Genomic DNA, 19,358 nt, shown 5'->3' with positions numbered 1-19,358 from the left:
CCGCCCATGTTGGACAAATGCACTTCTCAACAACAGTCAAATACCGAGGATCTTTGATCACGAGCCTTTTCAGAGTTGGCGACTCTGAGCTTGAAAGAATGCTTGAATCTTTTGGGAGACCATGCTCGAACGGAAGGCTGAGGTCGTGTTTAGTCTATGTCATGCTGCGATTTCGCAAAGTGGACTACGTACGGTGTTTGGTGACTTCTGATCATGAACTTTTTCAAAAGCAGCCGCCTAACTGCAATGTCCGTATCCCTGAGGTCCGTCAACATATTGCCGCAGTCTTAACGTCGATGATCTCTGTCGCGGTGCCTGTAGTTGTCGCGGTCCCGGTCCCGGTCCCGATGTCTGTCCCTGTGCCTGTCCCGGTCTCGTTCACGATCTCGTTCATTTTTGTAACTGTCGCGATGCCTGTCCTCTCTCCTGCTGCGCTCCTTATCCTTTTCACTTCGGTACTGATCGAGTCTTGGTCGTTTCTCGGTCGTCCTTCCCTTGCTGTCCCATCCGCCGAGGTCCTCTTCTACTTTCATCTTCTTGGCTCCTAGGCCGATCCCATTTGGGCGCTTCTTGATCTCCTTTGCCTTGGGACCGCGCATCTCGCCATTCCAGCCCTGACCTTTCAGCAACGCCTCACCAAAGCCTTCGACTGGAAATGCATCGTAGGTGGCCACGTCGTCCACCTCGGGGGCGTCGGCTGTAGCGTCCCGATAGGCCTCGTCCTCTGTGCGATGTAATGTGCGTTTCCGTCCTGAGTCTAGGAGCGCCTCAATCGCTTCCTCATCGGCATTTTTGGGCATTACACTTCCGTCATTGTCGGCGCCCTCCTTCGCAGTGCCTCCCTTCTCAGTCTCTTTCTTGGGCTTCTTTGACAAAACAAGCCCGTATTTCAGTGGCTCCTCTTCATCTTGGTCCTCATTCTTTGATTGAGCGGGTTCCTCGCGTCCTCGATTCGCTGCTGAGTCCTTGCTCTGACTCCTGCGGTGTCGGTCACCAGACCTAGATTGGTCCCGAGGTCGATCGTCAACCTCGTCATCATTTCCAGCTCCGTTTACGCCAAAGTGAGTGATGGCCTCATGTCGGTCGTCTTCGGACTCGTCATCGTCTGAGTCATGGTCGAAACCACTTCGTGATCTTTTGCCTAGGGCTGTCGATGTTGTGGGGCGGGATGTATTCTGAGATGGGTTTTTTGGGCCCTTCGAACTTGCTCCACCGAAGCGGATGGCGATGCGGGATGCATTTTGATCAGCCATTTGGGTAAATCGAAGCCTGATGTACTCCTTGACTGCCTAGGCAAGTGCGATAATGAGACGCTGCGATACGACCGGGCTAACTTGACGATGAGACGAGGTTGAGAATCTGTTGAACGTTTCTATGGGGCGATTCAGCGCTAGTAGCGTGTGACGGTGACCGCAACCATGGCGGGTCCGTGCTCTTCTGGCTCTGCGACGAAGAGGCAGCGGTTCTGTAAACGGTTAAACGGGGTGGGCCTAAAAGGGCAAAGGCACGTAGGGTCTGCAACGGCAGAGGCAGATAGTCCTTTGATGATGTAACTCCTCCCGGTAGGATGGATGGCCACTATACTATGAACGACGTCAGGATTCTCACGTGTAATCCGGTCCATTGCTAACTGTAAAGTCGCGTTTGAAATCATTTACAACCCGCAGGACAATAATGCGCATTCACCTATCTATCTATCTGCACTAAATACTACATATATTAGTGCCCGGCCTGCCAAGCGCCAGGTGAGTTTGGACCGGACTCGTTGATCCATGCCCATCAATCAATAACACGTCCGCCCATGGGTAGGACGAGCACACTGATGGCAGAATTTCTTTCATCTGCGTGCACCGTGAAATGGATTTTCTTCATTCGGACAGTAGTGACAAAGGATCATGATCACCGACTCATGGGCGTCCCCATAATAAGCGACTCCAGAGCCTCCTATGCCTGCGTATGTATCGTCTGGTCTATTTCTCCTCAACACCGTAACATTCAACCTTTCCTAGAGCACCTGGATGTTCATCATTATTGCACTTTTGACGGTCATCGATGAAGCCTGCGCTAGGAAAGCATAAGAGAAATTACACCACCACTAGATTAGTCCAAACCTGTGTCGACACGCACAAATCAAACGCGCTGATAAGATGCCGAACTTGTCTTCATCTGGAAAGCTGGCATCTCATTTCGTGCAATACTGGGTAGAGCAGTTCCCTCGTGATGAGGCCATCCTCCAGGATGCCTCCCCGTTCCAACAGATCGCCCCCAACCGATCCATCCCAGGTTCCCCGGTACAGAAAAGCGCCATCAACAGGAGTAGCAACCAGCAATTCCTGGATGGGCTGCAGCACCAAGCAAGCAGCAGCCAGCAATAGCCAAGCCCATCCACACCCAAAGTTGCCCATGTTGGAACTTTGAGGGTGCAGGCCGACAGACAGCCAGGCAGGCAGGCGGGCGGGCAGGCCTTTCCCCCAAAAGCTGCCATTTTCCATGGCAAGGCAAAGCAAGGTTGCTCTTAGCGGAAAACGGGCAAGTGCCTCTCTTTGGCCTTTTTGCATTCCTTTCTCTCCGCCTTTATCACTCACTCACCCATTTCACTTACACTAAATCCAACCGCGCTGCAGCCCCCCCCCTCCGACATCTGTCTCAACCACTAAACGCCCCAGGTTAGGTACTTGCTCACCTGAACCCCAAAGTCACAGCACCCCATCGCAGCACACTGAAAACTCAGGTCCCCAAGGACACGACAACATCACCAATACGCGATCAATCGGAACAGCACCACCCTGTTGTTTTCATCCATTCTGACCGCTTGGTACATCTCACTGCATCCCATTAAGGTTGTTCGACGTCCGTTTTCCATCAAAAACGGATGTCGCCGCCGTCGATGCTATGACTGAGGTCGAGCGTACCGACTTTTCCGCGCTGATCCAGTCAAAGAGAGCAAAATGCAGGCAAGTTACTGATGGCCTTGTAGAGAAAATCCGTGCGATCATTTTGATGCCATTTTTGTGGTTCTGACTGCGTGCAGCTCAATTAGAGCATCGAAAAAGAGGAAGCTTCGCGAGGTCTACTGCGTCGCGACACAGCGGGACGCCCTGCCGCTCGTCGACCCATCCGCCAACGATGCAGAACCCCCCACGCAGGAGGAATGGCTGTTTCTGAATGACAATGCCGTCTTAAAGTATGTTATTCCTACCTGGTTCAATCCACGCGATACGCGTTTTCAAGTCGGACAACGGCATTTATGCTAATTGATCGCACCAGAGGGCCATTCCTTAACGAGCGCAACCTGCCCCAGCGACAGATACCACCACTCCGCCTACCCAAGTCTCAAGCACCTAGCCCAAGACCTGCGGGTCAAGACGCATCCCTGGACACTTCGAAGCATGGCAAGGAAAACGGTATTGGGACCGGGCTGTCGACTGCTGGATCTCCCGCCGCGCAGACCCGTGTAGACTCCGACGAGGCACGCGATGCGTCCACAACACAGCCTACAGCTGCGTCAGAGGGGACCAGGCCACCCATCACCGAGGTTTCACGGATTGACCACGAGAATTCCGCGCCAGCTCTGCCTACTGTCCAAACTGCACCACTTGATTTACCGAATGGAGCATTGCACGATGGCAGCACCGCCGCTACGAATGTGGACTTGGCTGGGAGGTCCACGGCAAACCGCTCAGGGACAGCTAGCAGAGAGGTCGCCTTCGTCGAGCCGGACAAGCAGCGGGCGGAGTCCAGCGCTGCGCAAAAAGGGCAGGATGCGGACGGCGCAAGCCGTGAACCGGTATCTGATGCGATGGATTTAGATGAGACGTCCAGTCGCTCTGACGAACAGTCGAGACTGCATGCGCTCAGGAGACCACCACCTCTAGACGCTCCAAGGCCACTGGACGTATTGTCTTCCCCTGGCTCTACCACCCAGACAGCCACGACCCCAGCTGTGCAGGATGCATCACCCGACACTAGTCCTGATAATGAGGGCCCGCCATACCCGGGCGACGATGACGATTCTGTGCGCAGGAAGACCGATGAGGATAATCGTGATTTCAAGGAGCCTGGCCAGGCCTCGGACCGCGATCCAGAAGGGCGAGGTGCTGATGCGGTCGCTGTAGAGACAGCTTCTGCGCATCCACCGCCCGAAACGGTAGAGGCGACGACATCAGCCGATGATATCCAAAGCAATTCGCCAATTGCGCCATCACAGAAAGCCAATAATGCCACCATACCTGCAGGTTCTGCGCCACCGTCTAGTAATCCTACCAATTCTAGTACTGCGGTCGCAATCCCTGGTGAGGCACCGACAGCTCAGTCTCAGCCGGGTAGTCAAGCCACTCCTTCGTTGACTCAAGATGACGGTCAACAAAAGACTCGACGACCTTCTCCACTTCAACTTGTGGATAGTGTCACGAATCAAGAGGCCTCTGGCGCGGCGGCTGCAGTCAACCGAGAGCCGGCTGTATCATTTACTGCATCCATGTCAACTCCCCTGAGCAATGGGACCGGATTTGATCTGAAGACACAGGTTTCCCAAGCCTCGCTTGCCGATCCTGTTCCGGATACGCCCATCGAAGACGTGGCTTCGCGTCAGCAGGACCAGCCAGCGACGATTTCTGTCCTCCGGTCAAGATCGTTGGCCGAAAAGCACGGCCATAAGCACAGGAGGGCGCCTACAGTAGTTTTTGAGAAGCCGAACAAGAAGACAGGCGAGACAATAGTTGCCAGTCGATCTCAGTCTCGGCCTGACCGCATCCCGACTGATGACTATTTTGTGCCGCTGTTCTTTGATGGCTTCACACGACAGTCCCAATGGATGAGGAGCCCCGAACAATTACTGGTCACTTCGCACAAGACGATTTCGACGCCAGACTGTGGCATTGCTCTTCACGAGAATCAAGCATGCAAGGTCTTGCGCAGGATATATCACCTGCAGCAGCACGACAAATGGTCCTTGAGACAACCAAAGAGGTGCCCAGAGCCAACACGACCTCCGTCGCATTGGGATCTCATGCTCCAGGAGATGAAGTGGATGAGGACTGACTTTCGAGAGGAGCGGAAGTGGAAGCGAGCAGTTGCACGAAATCTGGCTGAGGCTTGTGCCGAATGGGTGAACTCTAGTGAAGAGGACAGAAAGATCTTGCAAGTAAACGTCAGAACTCCACCACTTGAGGTTGAAACCTCGTCTAGCAAGAATGGGACAACTCCGCCGGAAGAAGAGTCCTTGCCAACGCCGATGCCCGACCTTGTCCCTTCAGGAGACGTTGACTCTCCAATGGACGTCGACGACGAGCCGCGGGACTGGAACTCACAAACAGTTGCCCCCACTGCAATTTTCGCACTGCAGGATGATGAAGTTGTTTTTGGCCTCCAACAGTCATCGACCTCTGAGCAGCTCTTGGAGGAGCTGCCTCTCTACGGTGCACCGCTGAAGTGCCCTCAGTTTGATCTTACTGGATCTGAGTATGATCCGGATGGTCACTGGCGCAGGCCAGCCTTACCACTCAGCAAATATGTCGAAGGTGGAATGATCCTTAAGTCAGCGGGACCTCGAATGACACGAAGTCGATACAGGTATGCAGTGGAGGATGAAGACGAGGACGATGAAGTTGTCTTTGGCGACGACAAAGGCCGAAATACAGACTTGCCCCCGGAGAATACGGACGTGGCTTTGTTCCGCTCGGAAATGAAGCTGGTACGGGACCGGCTTCATGCAGGACACCAATTCAGGCCGCCTACTGAGTCGCTCATGCCCCTGCAGAGTTTCTTCGAGTCTAGAATTGCTTCTCAGTGGACTGCGGCAGAAGACGAGGAGCTTAGAAAGCAAGTGCGCGAGTACTCGTACAACTGGTCACTCATCTCCAAGAACATTTCGTCAAAATCTCTTTTCATTTCGGGTGAAGAGAGGCGGACGCCTTGGGAGTGTTTCGAGCGCTGGGTCCAACTTGAGGGTTATCCTAATGATGTGGCTAGGACGCAGTATTTCCAAACTTATCAGAGGAGGATCGATCAAGCGCAAAGAGCCATCGCACTGGCCAATCACAACGCATCACAGCAAGCTGTTCCAAATGGCACAGTCGTGCCACGGCGACGACCAACTTTGCCTGTGCGAGTCGAGAGGCGGACTCCGAGGAGGCACCTGGCTTTGATTGATGCCATGAAGAAGCTGGCTAAGAAACGCGAGGCAGCTGCTGCTAAGCAGCAGCAGAGCACAAACAACCAGAGCAGAAGGACGTCAACGGAGGCCCCGCAGCAAAAGCTGAACATCAAGACGCCGGAAGACTATGCTAGAGCCAGGCATGAACGCGACAAGCAAATGACCGAAAAGATTGCGAGGACACTTGCTGCACAACAACAAGAGGCTCAGAGAAGGGTGAGTACGCAGGAGCTGCTGATACGGCCGACACATGCTGACTATACCCCATCCGCAGGCTGCTATGCAAGGCAGATCTCAGGCTCAAATGACTCAAGTGGCAGGTGCCTCCGGAGCCTCACAAGCCGCCCGGACAGCTGCCGCTGTCGCAGCGAATCCTCTGTTGGCTCGCACGCTCGGGGTCGCACAACAACGACCGGGGATGCCAATGCCACAACAGACTGCGATTGCCGCACAAATGGCGGCAACAGGTGGTCTTGTACCTCAGGTGCCTGTCAATGGCATGAACCAGCCCACACAGGCTCAAATAGCCGCATTTCAGGCACAACAACAGATCCAGAGGGCGGCGATGGAGGCCAGAAGAATTCAGGACCAGCAGCGACGGCAACAGATGGCTAATCAGGCTCAGACTCAGGGTCAGATGCAGGCGCAGGCCCAAGGCCACACTCCTCAGCCTCAGCAGCAACAACAGCCGCAGCAGCCACAGCAGCCGCAACAACAAGGTCAGCAGCAGCCGCACCAGATGCCACCGCAGCACTCTCCGCCACCAGCTCAGGCTCAGCCGGCTCAACAGCCTCAGCAAGGCCAGCAACCCCACCCCATGCCAAACGGCTCGGTAGCGCAGCAGGGCTCTCCCATCATTCGCAATTCGATGAATGGCATCAACCAGAACAACTACATGATCAACTCAATGGCTCCGTACACTCCTAATGGCATGGGCATGGCCACCTCACCTGGGGCAGTCGGGATGGGCATGCAGAACGTGGCAGCTGGGTCGCCACCTGCACCTAATTTCAACCGGCAGCAGCAGCAGTTACCTCCACAAATACAAGCGCAGATCATGGAAATTGAAAACACACTCAGAGCCAAATACCCAAACATAACCCAGCAACAGGCTCACGGGCAGGCACTCCACATCATGCAGCAGCGCTTGATGCAGAATCAAGTGGCCAGAAACAACGTCACCCAGAGTGCGATGGACGCCGCGGCTGGTAGCCCCCATCAGCAGCAGGGCATGGTCAACGGAATGCCAGCCGCCGCGAGCCCTCACCAGTATGCACAAATGCTTAGACAGCACCAACAGCAGCAGGCGGCCCAGGCAGCCCAGGCGAATCAAGCCGGCCAGCAACAGCACCAGCGCCAGCCCAGCGGAAGTGCAACTCCAATGGCAGGTAGATAGGATTCCAGTCCCGGGGAAGTTGAGAGGGATTCATCCGTTCCGTGATATCAGTTGCCTTAGCCCGGCCCACGAGACCGCTGAATGTGCGACAGTATGGCAAGAATCATGGGAGACTCGCATTGGAGAAGCTGAAACGTCTGCCTCAAGCCCAGCCACATTTACTGGGTACATCGCGAGAACATTCCTCGCAACACAAAAGGGTAGAATGAATATCAAAGAAAGGCAGCCAAGACCTCACGGCTCACGGGGACAAGCGGGCTGTTGGCGATCGGCGGAGCGAGCAGTGAGATGAGAAGAGCCGAGAAACAGCCCGTACTATGCCTTGGGTCAAAAGTAGACTTATGTGGTGGCGCGGTGTACATGTAAAGAAAAGTTGGACTACAAATATTGAGGCGAGGGAGAGGTGGTACCTTGACTACAACCGGCGGGAGAGAAGGCCCCCCACCCCAAACACCCCCAAGTTAGCAGCGACCTCGCGCTCGATTGAGCGCTGCAAATATAAGGAAAAAGAAAGACAGTAAAATCAGCATCGTGCAGCTAAGCCGTAGCCATTGGCGTATGTGATAAGTTATCATGAGGGAGTAGTCTAGTCTATGTAGTCCGTGCTACGCCGAGGACCGCCGCCCCAAACGGGTGTGAGTTATCCGTTATCCCGGCCAATCCTGCGCTATCCTGCAGTAGTCTCGTCGGTCCGACGATCACCTGTGAGACGCAACAACCTTGGCTACCTGTTTGCCGGGGGACTAGCTAAGAAGCTATGGTCCATCCCCAGGGAATTACCCCAGGTTGCGGATGAAAGAGTTGCAGCGAGCGTTTTCGCGACTCACCACTCCTCACGATCGTCCGCTACATGGAACGTCATTGTTCGCTGGTCGCGTGCGGGCGTGCGAGGCAACCCGGGAAGTATTAAAGCAGGTCACGATGCCAACAGCAACGCATACATAGACAGGCACGGCATCAGTCACTCATAAAGGCGCATTTGTTTTGCCGCTCTCCTTGCTCGCTTCATTCTGGCTTTGTGGTTCACCACCTTGTGGGATTATCAAAATAAAAACTCCGACGACCCTGCGAGACCTCTTTCTACATTTCGCGGGGAGAAGAAGACGTAATGGTCTCATCAAAATTTGACGTTCTTATTCAGCCATTGTCGTGAAACCTTATACAAAATGAATAGCACGAACTTAACGGAAGAGAAGCTCTGGTGGAAGGAAGGCGTGGCATAGTGAGTTAGCCTCAGAGGACTTGCGCCTCGCCTGGGTGGAAGCATCCCTTCTTGCATCAATATCGAAACAATGTACTGACTACTGGCACCATCGTGCCCGGAAACAGCCAAATATATCCAGCTAGCTTCAAGGATAGCAACGGAGATGGCCTGGGGGATATCCCCGGTATCATCAGCAAGGTGGACTATTTGAAGGACTTGGGCATTGACATCGTCTGGGTGTCTCCGATGTTCGAAAGGTGAGTACTGTCGAGATCAATGGCCGAGCGTTATGATGATGCTGACGTTGTGCAGCCCACAGATCGATATGGTAAGATGCCGTCGCAGGGAACTTCTGGAGGTTTAATGGTCGCGGAGCATTTCTGACTGCGTAAAGGGATACGACATATCGAATTACGAGGCTGTCTACGAGCCCTACGGAACAGTTCGGGACATGGAAGTCCTCATCGACGAGTGCCACAAGAGAGGCATGCGCCTCATCTTGGACCTCGTCGTAAACCACACATCTGATCAACACCAATGGTTCAAAGAGTCCCGTTCGTCCAAAGACAACCCCAAGCGGGACTGGTACATCTGGAGACCACCCCGGTATTCCGAGGACGGGACACGGATGGCCCCGACCAACTGGCGCAGCTACTTCAGCGGCACGGCGTGGGAGTGGGATGAGCACACGCAAGAGTACTTCCTTCACCTGTTCGCCAAGGAACAGCCCGACCTGAACTGGGAGAACGACGAGTGTCGCAAGGCCATCCACGACAGCGCGATGCGCTTCTGGCTGGACAAGGGCGTCGACGGCTTCCGCATCGACACAGTCAACATGTGGTCCAAGGGCCCCGTGTCCGAGCTCAAGGACGCCCCCGTCGTCAACCCCAAGACGTTCGACCAGCCGGCCTGGTGCCTCTACGCCAACGGGCCCAGGATGCACGAGTTCTTGCGGGAGATGAACCGCGAGGTCCTCGCTAAGTATGATACGATGACTGTGGGCGAATTGCCACACACGCCGGATCCGAAGCGGGTGCTGGAATATGTTGGTCTGAACGATAGGCAGCTAAGCATGGTATTCCAATTCGATATCGTCGACCTAGGCCAGGGGTCGCCCTACAAGTACCAGTTTCAGCAGTGGACGCTGCCGCAGCTCAAGTCGATCGTGGCCAAGTGGCAGCAGTTCATCGAGGGCACGGACGGGTGGACGACGGCGTTCTGCGAGAACCACGACCAGGGCCGGTCCGTGTCGCGCTTCGCGTCCGACGACCCGGCGCACAGGGAAAAGTCGGCCAAGCTGCTGGCGCTGATGATGTCGTCGCTCACGGGCACGCTGTTCGTCTACCAGGGCCAGGAGATCGGCATGGTCAACATCCCGAGGTCGTGGCCCATCGACGAGTACAAGGACATCGAGGCGCTGGGGTACTACGACGAGGTGAAGAGGGCGACGGGCAACGACAAGGCGGCGCTCGACGCGGTGCTCGAGAACATGTCCATCCTGGGCCGCGACAACGCCCGCACGCCCATGCAGTGGGACGGCTCGCAGCACGGCGGCTTCACGGATGCGGCAGACGGCCCTTGGATGCGCGTCAACGACTCGTACACCCAGATCAATGTCGCCGACCAGCTGGCGCGGCCCGGCTCGGTGCTGGGCTTTTGGAAGAGCATGATCCGCTTCCGCAAGGCGCATGCAGACCTTCTCGTCCACGGCACGTTCGAGGTCGTCGGCGCGGACGACGAGAAGACGTTTGTGTTTGTCAAGAAGCGGGGCGGCCGGGAAGAGGAGATGGCGCTCGTGGCGCTCAACTTCTCGGGTGAGGACCAGAAGGCTGGGTTCCCTTCGTACGAAGGGGGACGCTGGGCGTTCCAGTTTGGTAACTATGGTGAGGACGAGGACCCACGGGCTAGTGAAGGTAGCGTTGTGTTGAGGCCTTGGGAGGCGCACTTGTACCTGTTTGAGAGGGGCCGAGCCTGTAACGGCTATGTGAATGGTGGCCCTTGATTGTATACTTGACTGGAAGCATAGTTGAATACGGCCCGTTGGTTCTGCACTTCTGAGCGTCCTCGAGTTCATGATTATGCATGTTCATTGATGCTATCTGCATGATCTATCTAGAGTTAGTGATCTTCAGGCTTACGGCACTGACACTCGCTCTGCCTGTTACGCGTCGAAGATCAGCGTGGAAACGCATTGGCGTCCGGAGTGCTTATAGTGAGACCGAAGAACAGCATGATGCTTTCCCATAAGGTGCGTTAATATGCCCATAGACATGACACGTAGAGAGCACGCATCTGGGAGATCAAGTGGCGGCCCACGGCCCAAGGGGCTCAAACATATGTGCTTGAAGTCTTCTGCAGTGTGTATATTCGCTCCGGTTTGATAAAAGCCACTCATCGACGGAACCAGTTTTTCTCCCTCTTCACCGGCTCTGAAGGAATCGGCCAGTTGTTGACGCCCCACCACCACCTCCGGACCTGAGCACCTATTGAGTTCCCGCTCATCTGGGCGTTCTTGTTCCAATACTGCCAGCCACACCAGGCAAGGTTGTAGACAACGCCTTGTAACATGGGCATCATGATCTGCGAGGGCGACGGGATATCAGCTTCTCCCGCTCATTGTCTCAAGAACGAGGGCTAGGGGTCATCAGAACGCACCTGGTCCCGCGAGGTGATCCAGGCGACCATCCACCACGACTTGGCATCCTGTATGCTGTGCAGATAGCTCTGCTCGAAGCGCAGGTCGGGGATGGGCGGCAGGTGCGAGAAGCGCCTGGCGGGCCTCAGCACGCTGACGGGGATGTCATCCTCGTCCTCGTCCTCGTGGGCGGCGCCGAGCTCCTCCTTGTCGAGGTGGACGGGCTCCCTCGTGTCGGCGGCCGTGGACGGGTTGAGGTCGTGCTGGGCCGATGGCGCCCGGTTGATGTGCGCTGTCTGGATCGTCTCTGCCACCTGCATTGGGATATCGGATGTTGCCATGCTGGGCTGAGAGAAGCGGCCGTGTAGGCGAGGGTGACTGGGGCTGCTTTATGGGGATGGTCTGTGACGCCTGAGGAAGAGATCCACTTTGCTTTGGGCCCTCTCTGGAGTCTCCTCAAGGTGGGCGTGACGTCAGGTGGGCTTGGGTATCGAGTCGACTCTGCCTGATGGCTGCCCCAATATGACTGTGCTGAAAGGGATGATGACTGTGGGTCAGTGAAGGAGTCGCCCTCTGAAGCCCAGGAGTGTTGTCTTGTGGCAATGGTGCCTTGAGGAGGATCAATGTTGAAGTGTGAATCATGCGCGAGGGTCTATAGCTTGCCCTTGCCGTCTGCCTCACTTTGTCAAGGTACCTACCGTGCCTACTCAGTCTACCTGCTATAGTGTATCTAGTGTACTGCAGGCGGTTCAATAAGTTGCAGCTTGGGGGCCTAAGCAGCGGGCTGTGGCCAATGGCGTGCACGGCTCTAGTGGGGCATTTGACTCGGCAGCCTCCAACTTGACACCAAAGAAAAGAGAAAAGGTCCATTTGCCCATCAGCCACTTTTGATCGGTCCATCCATCCCCCTCCATAAAATCTCACGAAACCCCGCCGTGAAGACACCACACATCTTCCACGAGCTCTCTTTTTCCTTTGTCTTCGAGAGGGACCGACTGCACGACCTGCACCCTTGGGACATTGCTCGACTGCCGTTCCCCATACAGATCGAGAAAGTCGCTCCGGCGTCTACCCTATTCTCAAAATGAGTGACGCACAGGCTAATGTATGTTGCTGCTGCATCCGTCGTTAATTCCCTCTCCCGGCATTACTTCGCGTCTTCTGCCCACCACAGCTGCCTCAGGGCTGGGCACTACTACCTACCGTGGGCCTTCTAATGCATTTGCTAACAAAAGACTCATACATATAGGAAGCCGAGAAGAATGTTGGTTCTCTCCCTCCCCACCGCCGATTATGCAGGCTGCACGGCCCGAATAGTGCATGTCTTGCGCATCCACGCTGACTGAACGCCTCAGATCGAGATATGGAAGGTCAAGAAGCTCATCAAGAGGCTCGAGGCCGCTCGTGGTAACGGCACGTCCATGATCTCGCTCATTATCCGTACGTATCGCCCCTGTCGAGACGCGCCCAGGACCAACGCAGCTGACTGTTGTCACATAGCCCCCAAGGATCAAGTCTCTCGTGCTGCAAAGATGTTGGCTGAAGAATACGTACGTACAATCCGCATGGCGCGTTCCTGAGTACCGAGTTGGCGCGCTGACATACACCAAACAGGGCACGGCGTCCAATATTAAATCCCGTGTCAACCGGCAGTCTGTCCTGTCCGCTATTACCTCCACTCAGCAGCGTCTCAAGCTGTACAACAAGGTTCCCCCCAATGGCCTGGTCGTCTATTGTGGTGAAATCTTGACTTCCGAAGGAAAGGAGCGCAAGGTCAACATCGACTTCGAGCCCTTCAAGCCCATTAACACCTCGCTTTACCTCTGTGACAACAAGTTCCACACCGAGGCTCTCGCCGAACTCCTCGAGTCCGACCAGAAGTTCGGCTTCATCATCATGGACGGCAACGGCGCGCTCTTCGGCACTCTCAGCGGCAACACCCGAGAAATCGTCCACAAGTTCTCGGTCGACTTGCCCAAGAAGCACGGTCGTGGTGGTCAGTCCGCTCTTCGTTTCGCCCGTCTGCGAGAGGAGAAGCGTCACAATTACGTCCGCAAGGTCGCCGAGTTGGCAGTCCAGAACTTCATCACCAACGACAAGGTCAACGTCGCTGGACTTATTCTGGCCGGTTCCGCCGATTTCAAGAACGACCTTAACGCGTCCGACATGTTCGATAACCGTCTCGCATCCAAGGTCATCAAGGTCGTCGACGTGTCGTATGGTGGAGAGAACGGGTTCAACCAAGCCATTGAGTTGGCTTCCGAGACCCTTGGCAACGTCAAGTTCATCCAGGAGAAGAAGCTGATTGGAAAGTACTTCGAGGAGATTAGCCAGGATACGGGCCGAGTTTGCTACGGTATCGAAGACACGCTCAAGGCGCTTGAGCTCGGAGCTGTTGAGATCCTGATCGTCTTTGAGAACCTCGAAATCACCCGATGGACCCTCAAGGACGCCGAAGGGGCCGAGTATCTGGTCCACACCACCAAGCAGCAGGAGACATCGGGTGACCGCTCCATGTTCCAGGATAAGTCACCATCGTCCACTGGCCAGGAGATGGAAGTGGTGAACCAGGAGTCCTTCCTCGAGTGGATTGCCGAGCACTACAAGGATTTCGGTACGACCCTGGAGTTTGTGTCTGACCGATCAACCGAGGGCAACCAGTTTGTCAAGGGCTTCGGTGGAATCGGTGGTCTTCTCCGCTACAAGGTCAACTTTGAGCAGTTGCAAGATATCGACGACGACGACGACTACTACGATGATTGACAGTTTGAATCCCTCGTGAATAGCGAGGGCTCTTCAACTCAAGCAATACCGTCCGAGCCGACGACGCCTGCCGATTCTCAGAAGCCGGCGCCCAAACCAGCGTCCGGCAAAGTCTCACCTGCGCAGCGACGCTTGATGAAGGGCTTCGATGGCACTCCCGGCCAGGTGCCTCACCAGGCTGTGCGGCCATCACCGCTCCGCTCTGTCATGACGACAATGACGGCTCCTTGAGTTGAGAAACACGGTGGTACGTCCGATCCTCCTCCTTTCCAAGCAGTGACCCCGTAGTCGCTAAGTCATCCGCTAGAGAACCGTTGCCTGTGGTGTCCTGTGCGCCAAGAAGTTAAGAGTTCAAAAGACTCTTTCATCGCAGGGCTGCCAAAGCAGGGCAGATGGGAAGGTTGAAGGCGAGGTAGATTGACATTGGTATGGCCATAGACCTAGTGCTCTATCGTCGGGGAAGGCCCAGAGCAAGACAAATGATTTGTCCAAATCAGAGGGCACACAGTTATAGTTCTTCTTGCTACTTGCTCGGAGTTGCTCTTTTCAATTGGTAGTGCTGCACAAAATCCAACTTGATACGCTCTTTCAACAAATATCTCGCGTCGTACAATAGGGTTCAGTCACCACACGTGCGGTGCAAAGCTGACGGGCAAGACGGGCAAGTTTATGTTCGGGACACTGCATTGGGTGACGTGATCTTGCTTGTAGAAATGAATCCAACCAACCGCAAAGCTGCTCTTGAGGGGTTCCAGCCTCGTTTGAATGCATTATCTTGGGGACCGGTGAATGCGGTTCTAGGACTCGGCGGGGGCCAGTTCAGCCGGATCCCGCACATGCGCACCATCACGGATCCTAGCTCAGCGTCCACCAGCAAAGGACAAACCACGTACATAAATATCTCGCAGATTGAAGAATGGGCCTCATTTAACTATCCGGCTTGCTCGCATCAATTAAGAAGTCGACTCTGTCCAACTTGGTAGTGATCATGTAAAGCGATTCACACGGATGATCCTGACGCTTCAAGAAAATTTCACCATTCAGGACTCGTAACTGAATCTCATCGAACCAAGGCTCTCAACAGAAACAAGATACAATATACAATAGGCGTAGCAGACATGGTTCAAATGAAAGAGCAAAGAGGGGAGGAGACAACCCCTAAAAGACCACTGGTTGCCTTCCTAGGTCCTCCATCTTCCTTCACACACCAGGTGAGTCCTCCCTTACTCCATTGCCCCCCCCCCCTTCCGGCCCGCAATCCGGCTAACACGGCCGTTCAACCTTTGCTCAAAAGGCAACCAAGTCCGCCTTCTCAGAAGATGACCACACCCTCACCCCAGTGGCCACAATAAAGGACGTCTTCGACGCCGTGGCGGCCGGCGGCGCCGATTACGGCGTCGTGCCGTTCGAAAACTCCACCCACGGCGTCGTGACCTTCACGCTGGGCTACCTGGCAGACCGGGACGACATCTACGGGGATCTGACCGTGTGCGGCGAGGTGTATATCGACGTGCACCACTTCCTGCTGGGCCACGCGCGGCCCGGAGCAGCAGCAGCAGCACAAACGTCAGCAGCGAGAGGCACGCCGCAGCACGACCTGTCCCACGTGCAGCGGGTGTACAGCCACCCGCAGGCGTTCGGCCAGACGCAGGCCTTCCTGTCGGCGCACCTGCCCGGCGTCGAGGCCATCGACGTCAGCTCGACCAGCAAGGCGGCCGAGATGGCGAGCGGCGACGCGTCGGGCGCGACGGCCGCCATCTCCAACGAGAGCGCGGCCGCCGCGTTCGGGCTCGACGTGCTGGCGCGGTGCATCGAGGACCGCGACGACAACACGACGCGGTTCTTTGTGCTGCGGCGGCGCAGGGCCAGTGATGAGGGGGAGAGGGAGAAAGAGGAGGGGGAGAAGGCCAAGGGGGAGGCGCCGGTGCCGGCGCCCAGGGGCCACAAGAGCCTCGTCTCGTTCACGGTGCCGCACCGGTCCCCTGGTGCGCTGGCCGCGGTGCTGGACGTGTTCAGGAAGGTCGGGCTGAACCTGACGAGCATCAACAGCCTGCCCAGCCTGATCCAGCCGTTCCAGTACCTGTTCCTCGTGGAGTTCGACGGCAGCAGGTATCATGACCCGGAGGGCAAGGTGGAGGCTGCATTGGACGAGGTCGCCAAAGTGGCTGAGAGTTGGAGGTGGTTAGGCAGCTGGGAAAACCAGCGGTAGAGACGCGTGTCACATCATAGGTCACGTCAATTCATGAGCATCGAGCAAAATTGTGTTGTAGATATGACCTACGAAGCTCGTCGACAAGCTCTGTACTAGCGGTAGTACTGTGGTCACACACACCCTCTTTCGAGCCACCCAAGACGCGGACTCTCTTTCCCTTCTATGAATCGCCGCACCTCCTGTCACGCAAACTGCCCGCTGTAACAATATCCATCTAAATGAGATGACGCCTTGCGCAGACCCTTGTAAAAAGCCATGTCTTTTTTCCCCCGCTTACCCCTTAAACTCCCAAATCAGAACAAGACTTTTGGTGCGTCGAAAGTCATGTTGGCGAGGCGGCCGGACTCCTAGTCCTGGTTCGCTGAGGCCATGACTGCACGAGGCTTCTCAGGGCTGCCTCTGAGGGCCAGCGAGGCCGGCGCAGCACCTGCCTGTAGCTTCAAGCTACCGTTAGCAGCTGCAATGCGGTCAGCGGCCGTCACCTCTGGCCTCGGCACGACGTTGTCTGAGTCCTTGGGCGGCCTGGCAGCGCTCGTTGTGTCTGAATCCACGGTAGCAGCCGTTGGGAGGGCGCCAGAAGCATGGGTTGGGGCAGCACTGAGTGCTTCAGGCGTAGAGGCCATGCCAGCACCTGGCTCTGCCCGCTTTAGTGGTGCGGCTTGAATGACGTCTCCGGTATGCTCGGGCTCATGCTCGGGGATGTCGCTAGGGCTGCCCTCAGAAGCGGACTCGGCCGCCTCGGGCGAGGACGCGATGTTCGAGGGTGTCGAGAGTGACTCTGTGGAGCCGCGTTTCTTTGGTAGACGCTTCGCTTTGCCGTCCTTGTCGAAATTGACTTTGATGTGCAACTTCACGACACGACTATCGGTCGAGTCTGGGCTGTCGGGAGCGATCTCATCATCGTCTTCATCGACAGCATCGTTCTCAAACTCTTCCTCATCTTCTGACTCATCTTGTGGGACATGTTCGTCACCCTCGTCACCAAAATCAGGCTCAGACTCGTCGTCATCCTCATCATCAGACACGTATGGTCTGTTTCGCTTGCGAGAGTTGGGCCAGCCATTCGTGGCATGTTGTGCGGCCGCAGTTCGTCTGGGTCGGCCTGTTGGTCCAATCTCTGGTGCTTCGCTCATCTCAGTATCCGCGTTGCCACCAAACGCGTCGTCGCCTTGAACGCTAGGCGCAGCGCTGGCATCACCGTTGCTCAGGTTGTCAGCAGTGAGCCGAGGAGGGGGCCGCGACTGCCGACCGCTAGCTGTGATAACAGGGCCAGCCTCAACGGGTGTGTGGTTTCGTGTGTTTCGCGTTGATCGGCGGTTATTGGTTGAATCGGTGTAGAAGTCTTCGTCATCGGAGTAGGTATACTTGACGCGCTTTCCCCTTGTTCGACCCTCATAGAGGGAAAAGCCTGGCTCAGGTCGGCGGAAGCGTTCCTTCTGCGTGCGTCTGTACTCGCGTCGCTTGCGTTTCTGTTATCATGCGCATTAGCTCATCGTTCTCGAGAGTGCGCATGCGATGGGAGGAACCGCCGGAGCGAAAGGGCTGCACGTAGGAAGTCGGCCTGGGAGAGCATCGCGAGGATGTGCATACCTCTTCCTTCTCCTCGAAGTTCACAATATTGTTCAGGATACTCCTACTAAGCTTGCGTGCGTTCTGACCGTTGTCTCTCCCCAGCTTCTCCGCAAGAGCTTTGGCCTCGTCGATGCTGCCAGCAACACTGATCCACTGTCTATTGTATAAAGCGGCTGGGTTGCCCTCCCTGTATATCCGGAACGAACAATTATCGTCTCCTTCGATCAGGTAATACCGACGCTTGTCGCTGTCATGGCCCCAAGGCTGGACGGATAGGGGTTGGTTAAGGTCGTCGGCTGCGCGTTTCTGGTTGTAGCTAGTGTTGATCACGGCCTTGACGGCATCGGAGTATCCCAGGGCCCATAGCACCAAGGTCTTGAGTAGAAGGACCTGTAATCATCATGCCATGCATCAGTATTGTTTTCGAGAAGCGGGGTGGAAATGTGTGCCACCTACTCGCTGCTCGGGTGAGATTGTCTGGAAGGTTGCGCCGCCTGCAAGAGGGCTTCGCTCGTTCCACTCACGGGGCCATTGAGGCTTGAAGTCTTTTCCATTGATAGCATCTTCATTCAATGCCTTTTGGTAGTGTCCGATCCTAGTCCCAGTGTAAGCCAGGTGCGCGTGTAGTGGGGCAGGTGGGAGGGTCGCGTACTTGATGTCCTGCTTGCGATTTAGGAGCAGGCCCAGAACGACACACAGGAATTGCTCGACTCGTTCGGCTGGGGGATCTTGCTGGATGTCCTGCTCCAGCTCGAGGGGGCCGAAATGCGCCAGAGATCTGGGCATGACACTGTCGAATCGCTTGCGGAACATGACAATGAACTGTGTGAGAATTGGTGAGCCGGGTACGGCGACGCGACCGCGCATTTTCGCGTCTTTTCGCAGATGTGACGCGACAAATCAGCCTCTCCACTTACTGCGATGTCTGGATTGTCTGCAAAAATGTACTCGTGGGGTGGGGAGGGCTCCCTCTTGCGCGGTGGAGGCGACATCTCCTTCTTCTGTGTCTCGGTGACCTCGTCCTTGGAGACGCGGTGGAAGAACTTCAGGATGCCATTCTGGGGCTTCAATTCGATTTCCGACTCGTCGCCTGACGGAGCAGGGGACAGAGAAGAGATTGAGGACAAATCAGACGAGTCGTCGGCCATTCTTACCGTAGTTGGTGTGGCTGCTGGCAACTCGTTGCAGTCGGTGGTTGTGGTTGTGGTGGGCGGAGGAAAGTTCCCATGAGTAAGGTTCGGTGACGGAATGGAAGGGAGCAGGCAGTCCCGCTAAAGATCGAGGAGAGCCGCACGACGACCACCCAGGCAATATGATTCGCGGGATCGGATTAACATAGGCATATCAACGCTTCCATTATGTCCACCCGCCAACATCAGCCGTCTATATGACATTCACCTGCTTTCCGCTGCCTGATCCATC

At 55.8% G+C, this 19,358-nt stretch overlaps 8 protein-coding genes across 8 annotated transcripts; 5 read left to right on the top strand and 3 right to left on the bottom strand.

Moving 5' to 3' along the window:
• Positions 1–287: 287 nt before the first annotated feature.
• On the bottom strand, positions 288–1,253 carry J7T55_007453 (pre-mrna-splicing factor spp2; the record flags this gene model as incomplete). Its single annotated transcript, XM_053144217.1, has 1 exon — positions 288–1,253. One exon carries the CDS (start codon positions 1,251–1,253, stop codon positions 288–290), a length of 966 nt encoding a protein of 321 aa, XP_052993143.1.
• Positions 1,254–2,147: 894 nt separating this feature from the next.
• J7T55_007452 (uncharacterized protein) lies at positions 2,148–2,375 on the top strand (the record flags this gene model as incomplete). The annotated part of the gene is made up of 1 exon (XM_053144216.1): positions 2,148–2,375. One exon carries the CDS (start codon positions 2,148–2,150, stop codon positions 2,373–2,375), a length of 228 nt encoding a protein of 75 aa, XP_052993142.1.
• Positions 2,376–2,892: 517 nt separating this feature from the next.
• On the top strand, positions 2,893–7,550 carry J7T55_007451 (uncharacterized protein; the record flags this gene model as incomplete). The annotated part of the gene is made up of 4 exons (XM_053144214.1): positions 2,893–2,933; positions 3,032–3,184; positions 3,268–6,370; positions 6,429–7,550. 4 exons carry the CDS (start codon positions 2,893–2,895, stop codon positions 7,548–7,550), a joined length of 4,419 nt encoding a protein of 1,472 aa, XP_052993141.1.
• A 1,166-nt stretch (positions 7,551–8,716) lies between these two features.
• Positions 8,717–10,756, top strand: J7T55_007450 (uncharacterized protein; the record flags this gene model as incomplete). Its single annotated transcript, XM_053144213.1, has 4 exons — positions 8,717–8,772; positions 8,880–9,011; positions 9,067–9,082; positions 9,149–10,756. The coding sequence occupies 4 exons, from the start codon at positions 8,717–8,719 to the stop codon at positions 10,754–10,756; spliced, it is 1,812 nt and encodes a 603-aa protein (XP_052993140.1).
• Positions 10,757–11,145: 389 nt separating this feature from the next.
• Positions 11,146–11,730, bottom strand: J7T55_007449 (uncharacterized protein; the record flags this gene model as incomplete). Its single annotated transcript, XM_053144212.1, has 2 exons — positions 11,146–11,334; positions 11,410–11,730. The coding sequence occupies 2 exons, from the start codon at positions 11,728–11,730 to the stop codon at positions 11,146–11,148; spliced, it is 510 nt and encodes a 169-aa protein (XP_052993139.1).
• A 743-nt stretch (positions 11,731–12,473) lies between these two features.
• Positions 12,474–14,152, top strand: J7T55_007448 (uncharacterized protein; the record flags this gene model as incomplete). The annotated part of the gene is made up of 5 exons (XM_053144211.1): positions 12,474–12,494; positions 12,639–12,653; positions 12,745–12,829; positions 12,890–12,939; positions 13,004–14,152. The coding sequence occupies 5 exons, from the start codon at positions 12,474–12,476 to the stop codon at positions 14,150–14,152; spliced, it is 1,320 nt and encodes a 439-aa protein (XP_052993138.1).
• A 1,118-nt stretch (positions 14,153–15,270) lies between these two features.
• J7T55_007447 (P-protein) lies at positions 15,271–16,361 on the top strand (the record flags this gene model as incomplete). Its single annotated transcript, XM_053144210.1, has 2 exons — positions 15,271–15,363; positions 15,447–16,361. 2 exons carry the CDS (start codon positions 15,271–15,273, stop codon positions 16,359–16,361), a joined length of 1,008 nt encoding a protein of 335 aa, XP_052993137.1.
• Positions 16,362–16,711: 350 nt separating this feature from the next.
• On the bottom strand, positions 16,712–19,084 carry J7T55_007446 (uncharacterized protein; the record flags this gene model as incomplete). Its single annotated transcript, XM_053144209.1, has 4 exons — positions 16,712–17,833; positions 17,955–18,326; positions 18,393–18,758; positions 18,854–19,084. 4 exons carry the CDS (start codon positions 19,082–19,084, stop codon positions 16,712–16,714), a joined length of 2,091 nt encoding a protein of 696 aa, XP_052993136.1.
• Between the last annotated feature and the right edge of the window lie 274 nt (positions 19,085–19,358).

This window comes from Diaporthe amygdali, assembly GCF_026229845.1.
Source record: "Diaporthe amygdali strain CAA958 chromosome Unknown NODE_16_length_960263_cov_65_539585, whole genome shotgun sequence".
Taxonomy (NCBI): domain Eukaryota; kingdom Fungi; phylum Ascomycota; class Sordariomycetes; order Diaporthales; family Diaporthaceae; genus Diaporthe; species Diaporthe amygdali.
Note: the sequence above shows the minus strand (reverse complement) of the source record. Positions and strands in the feature narration are given on the sequence as shown.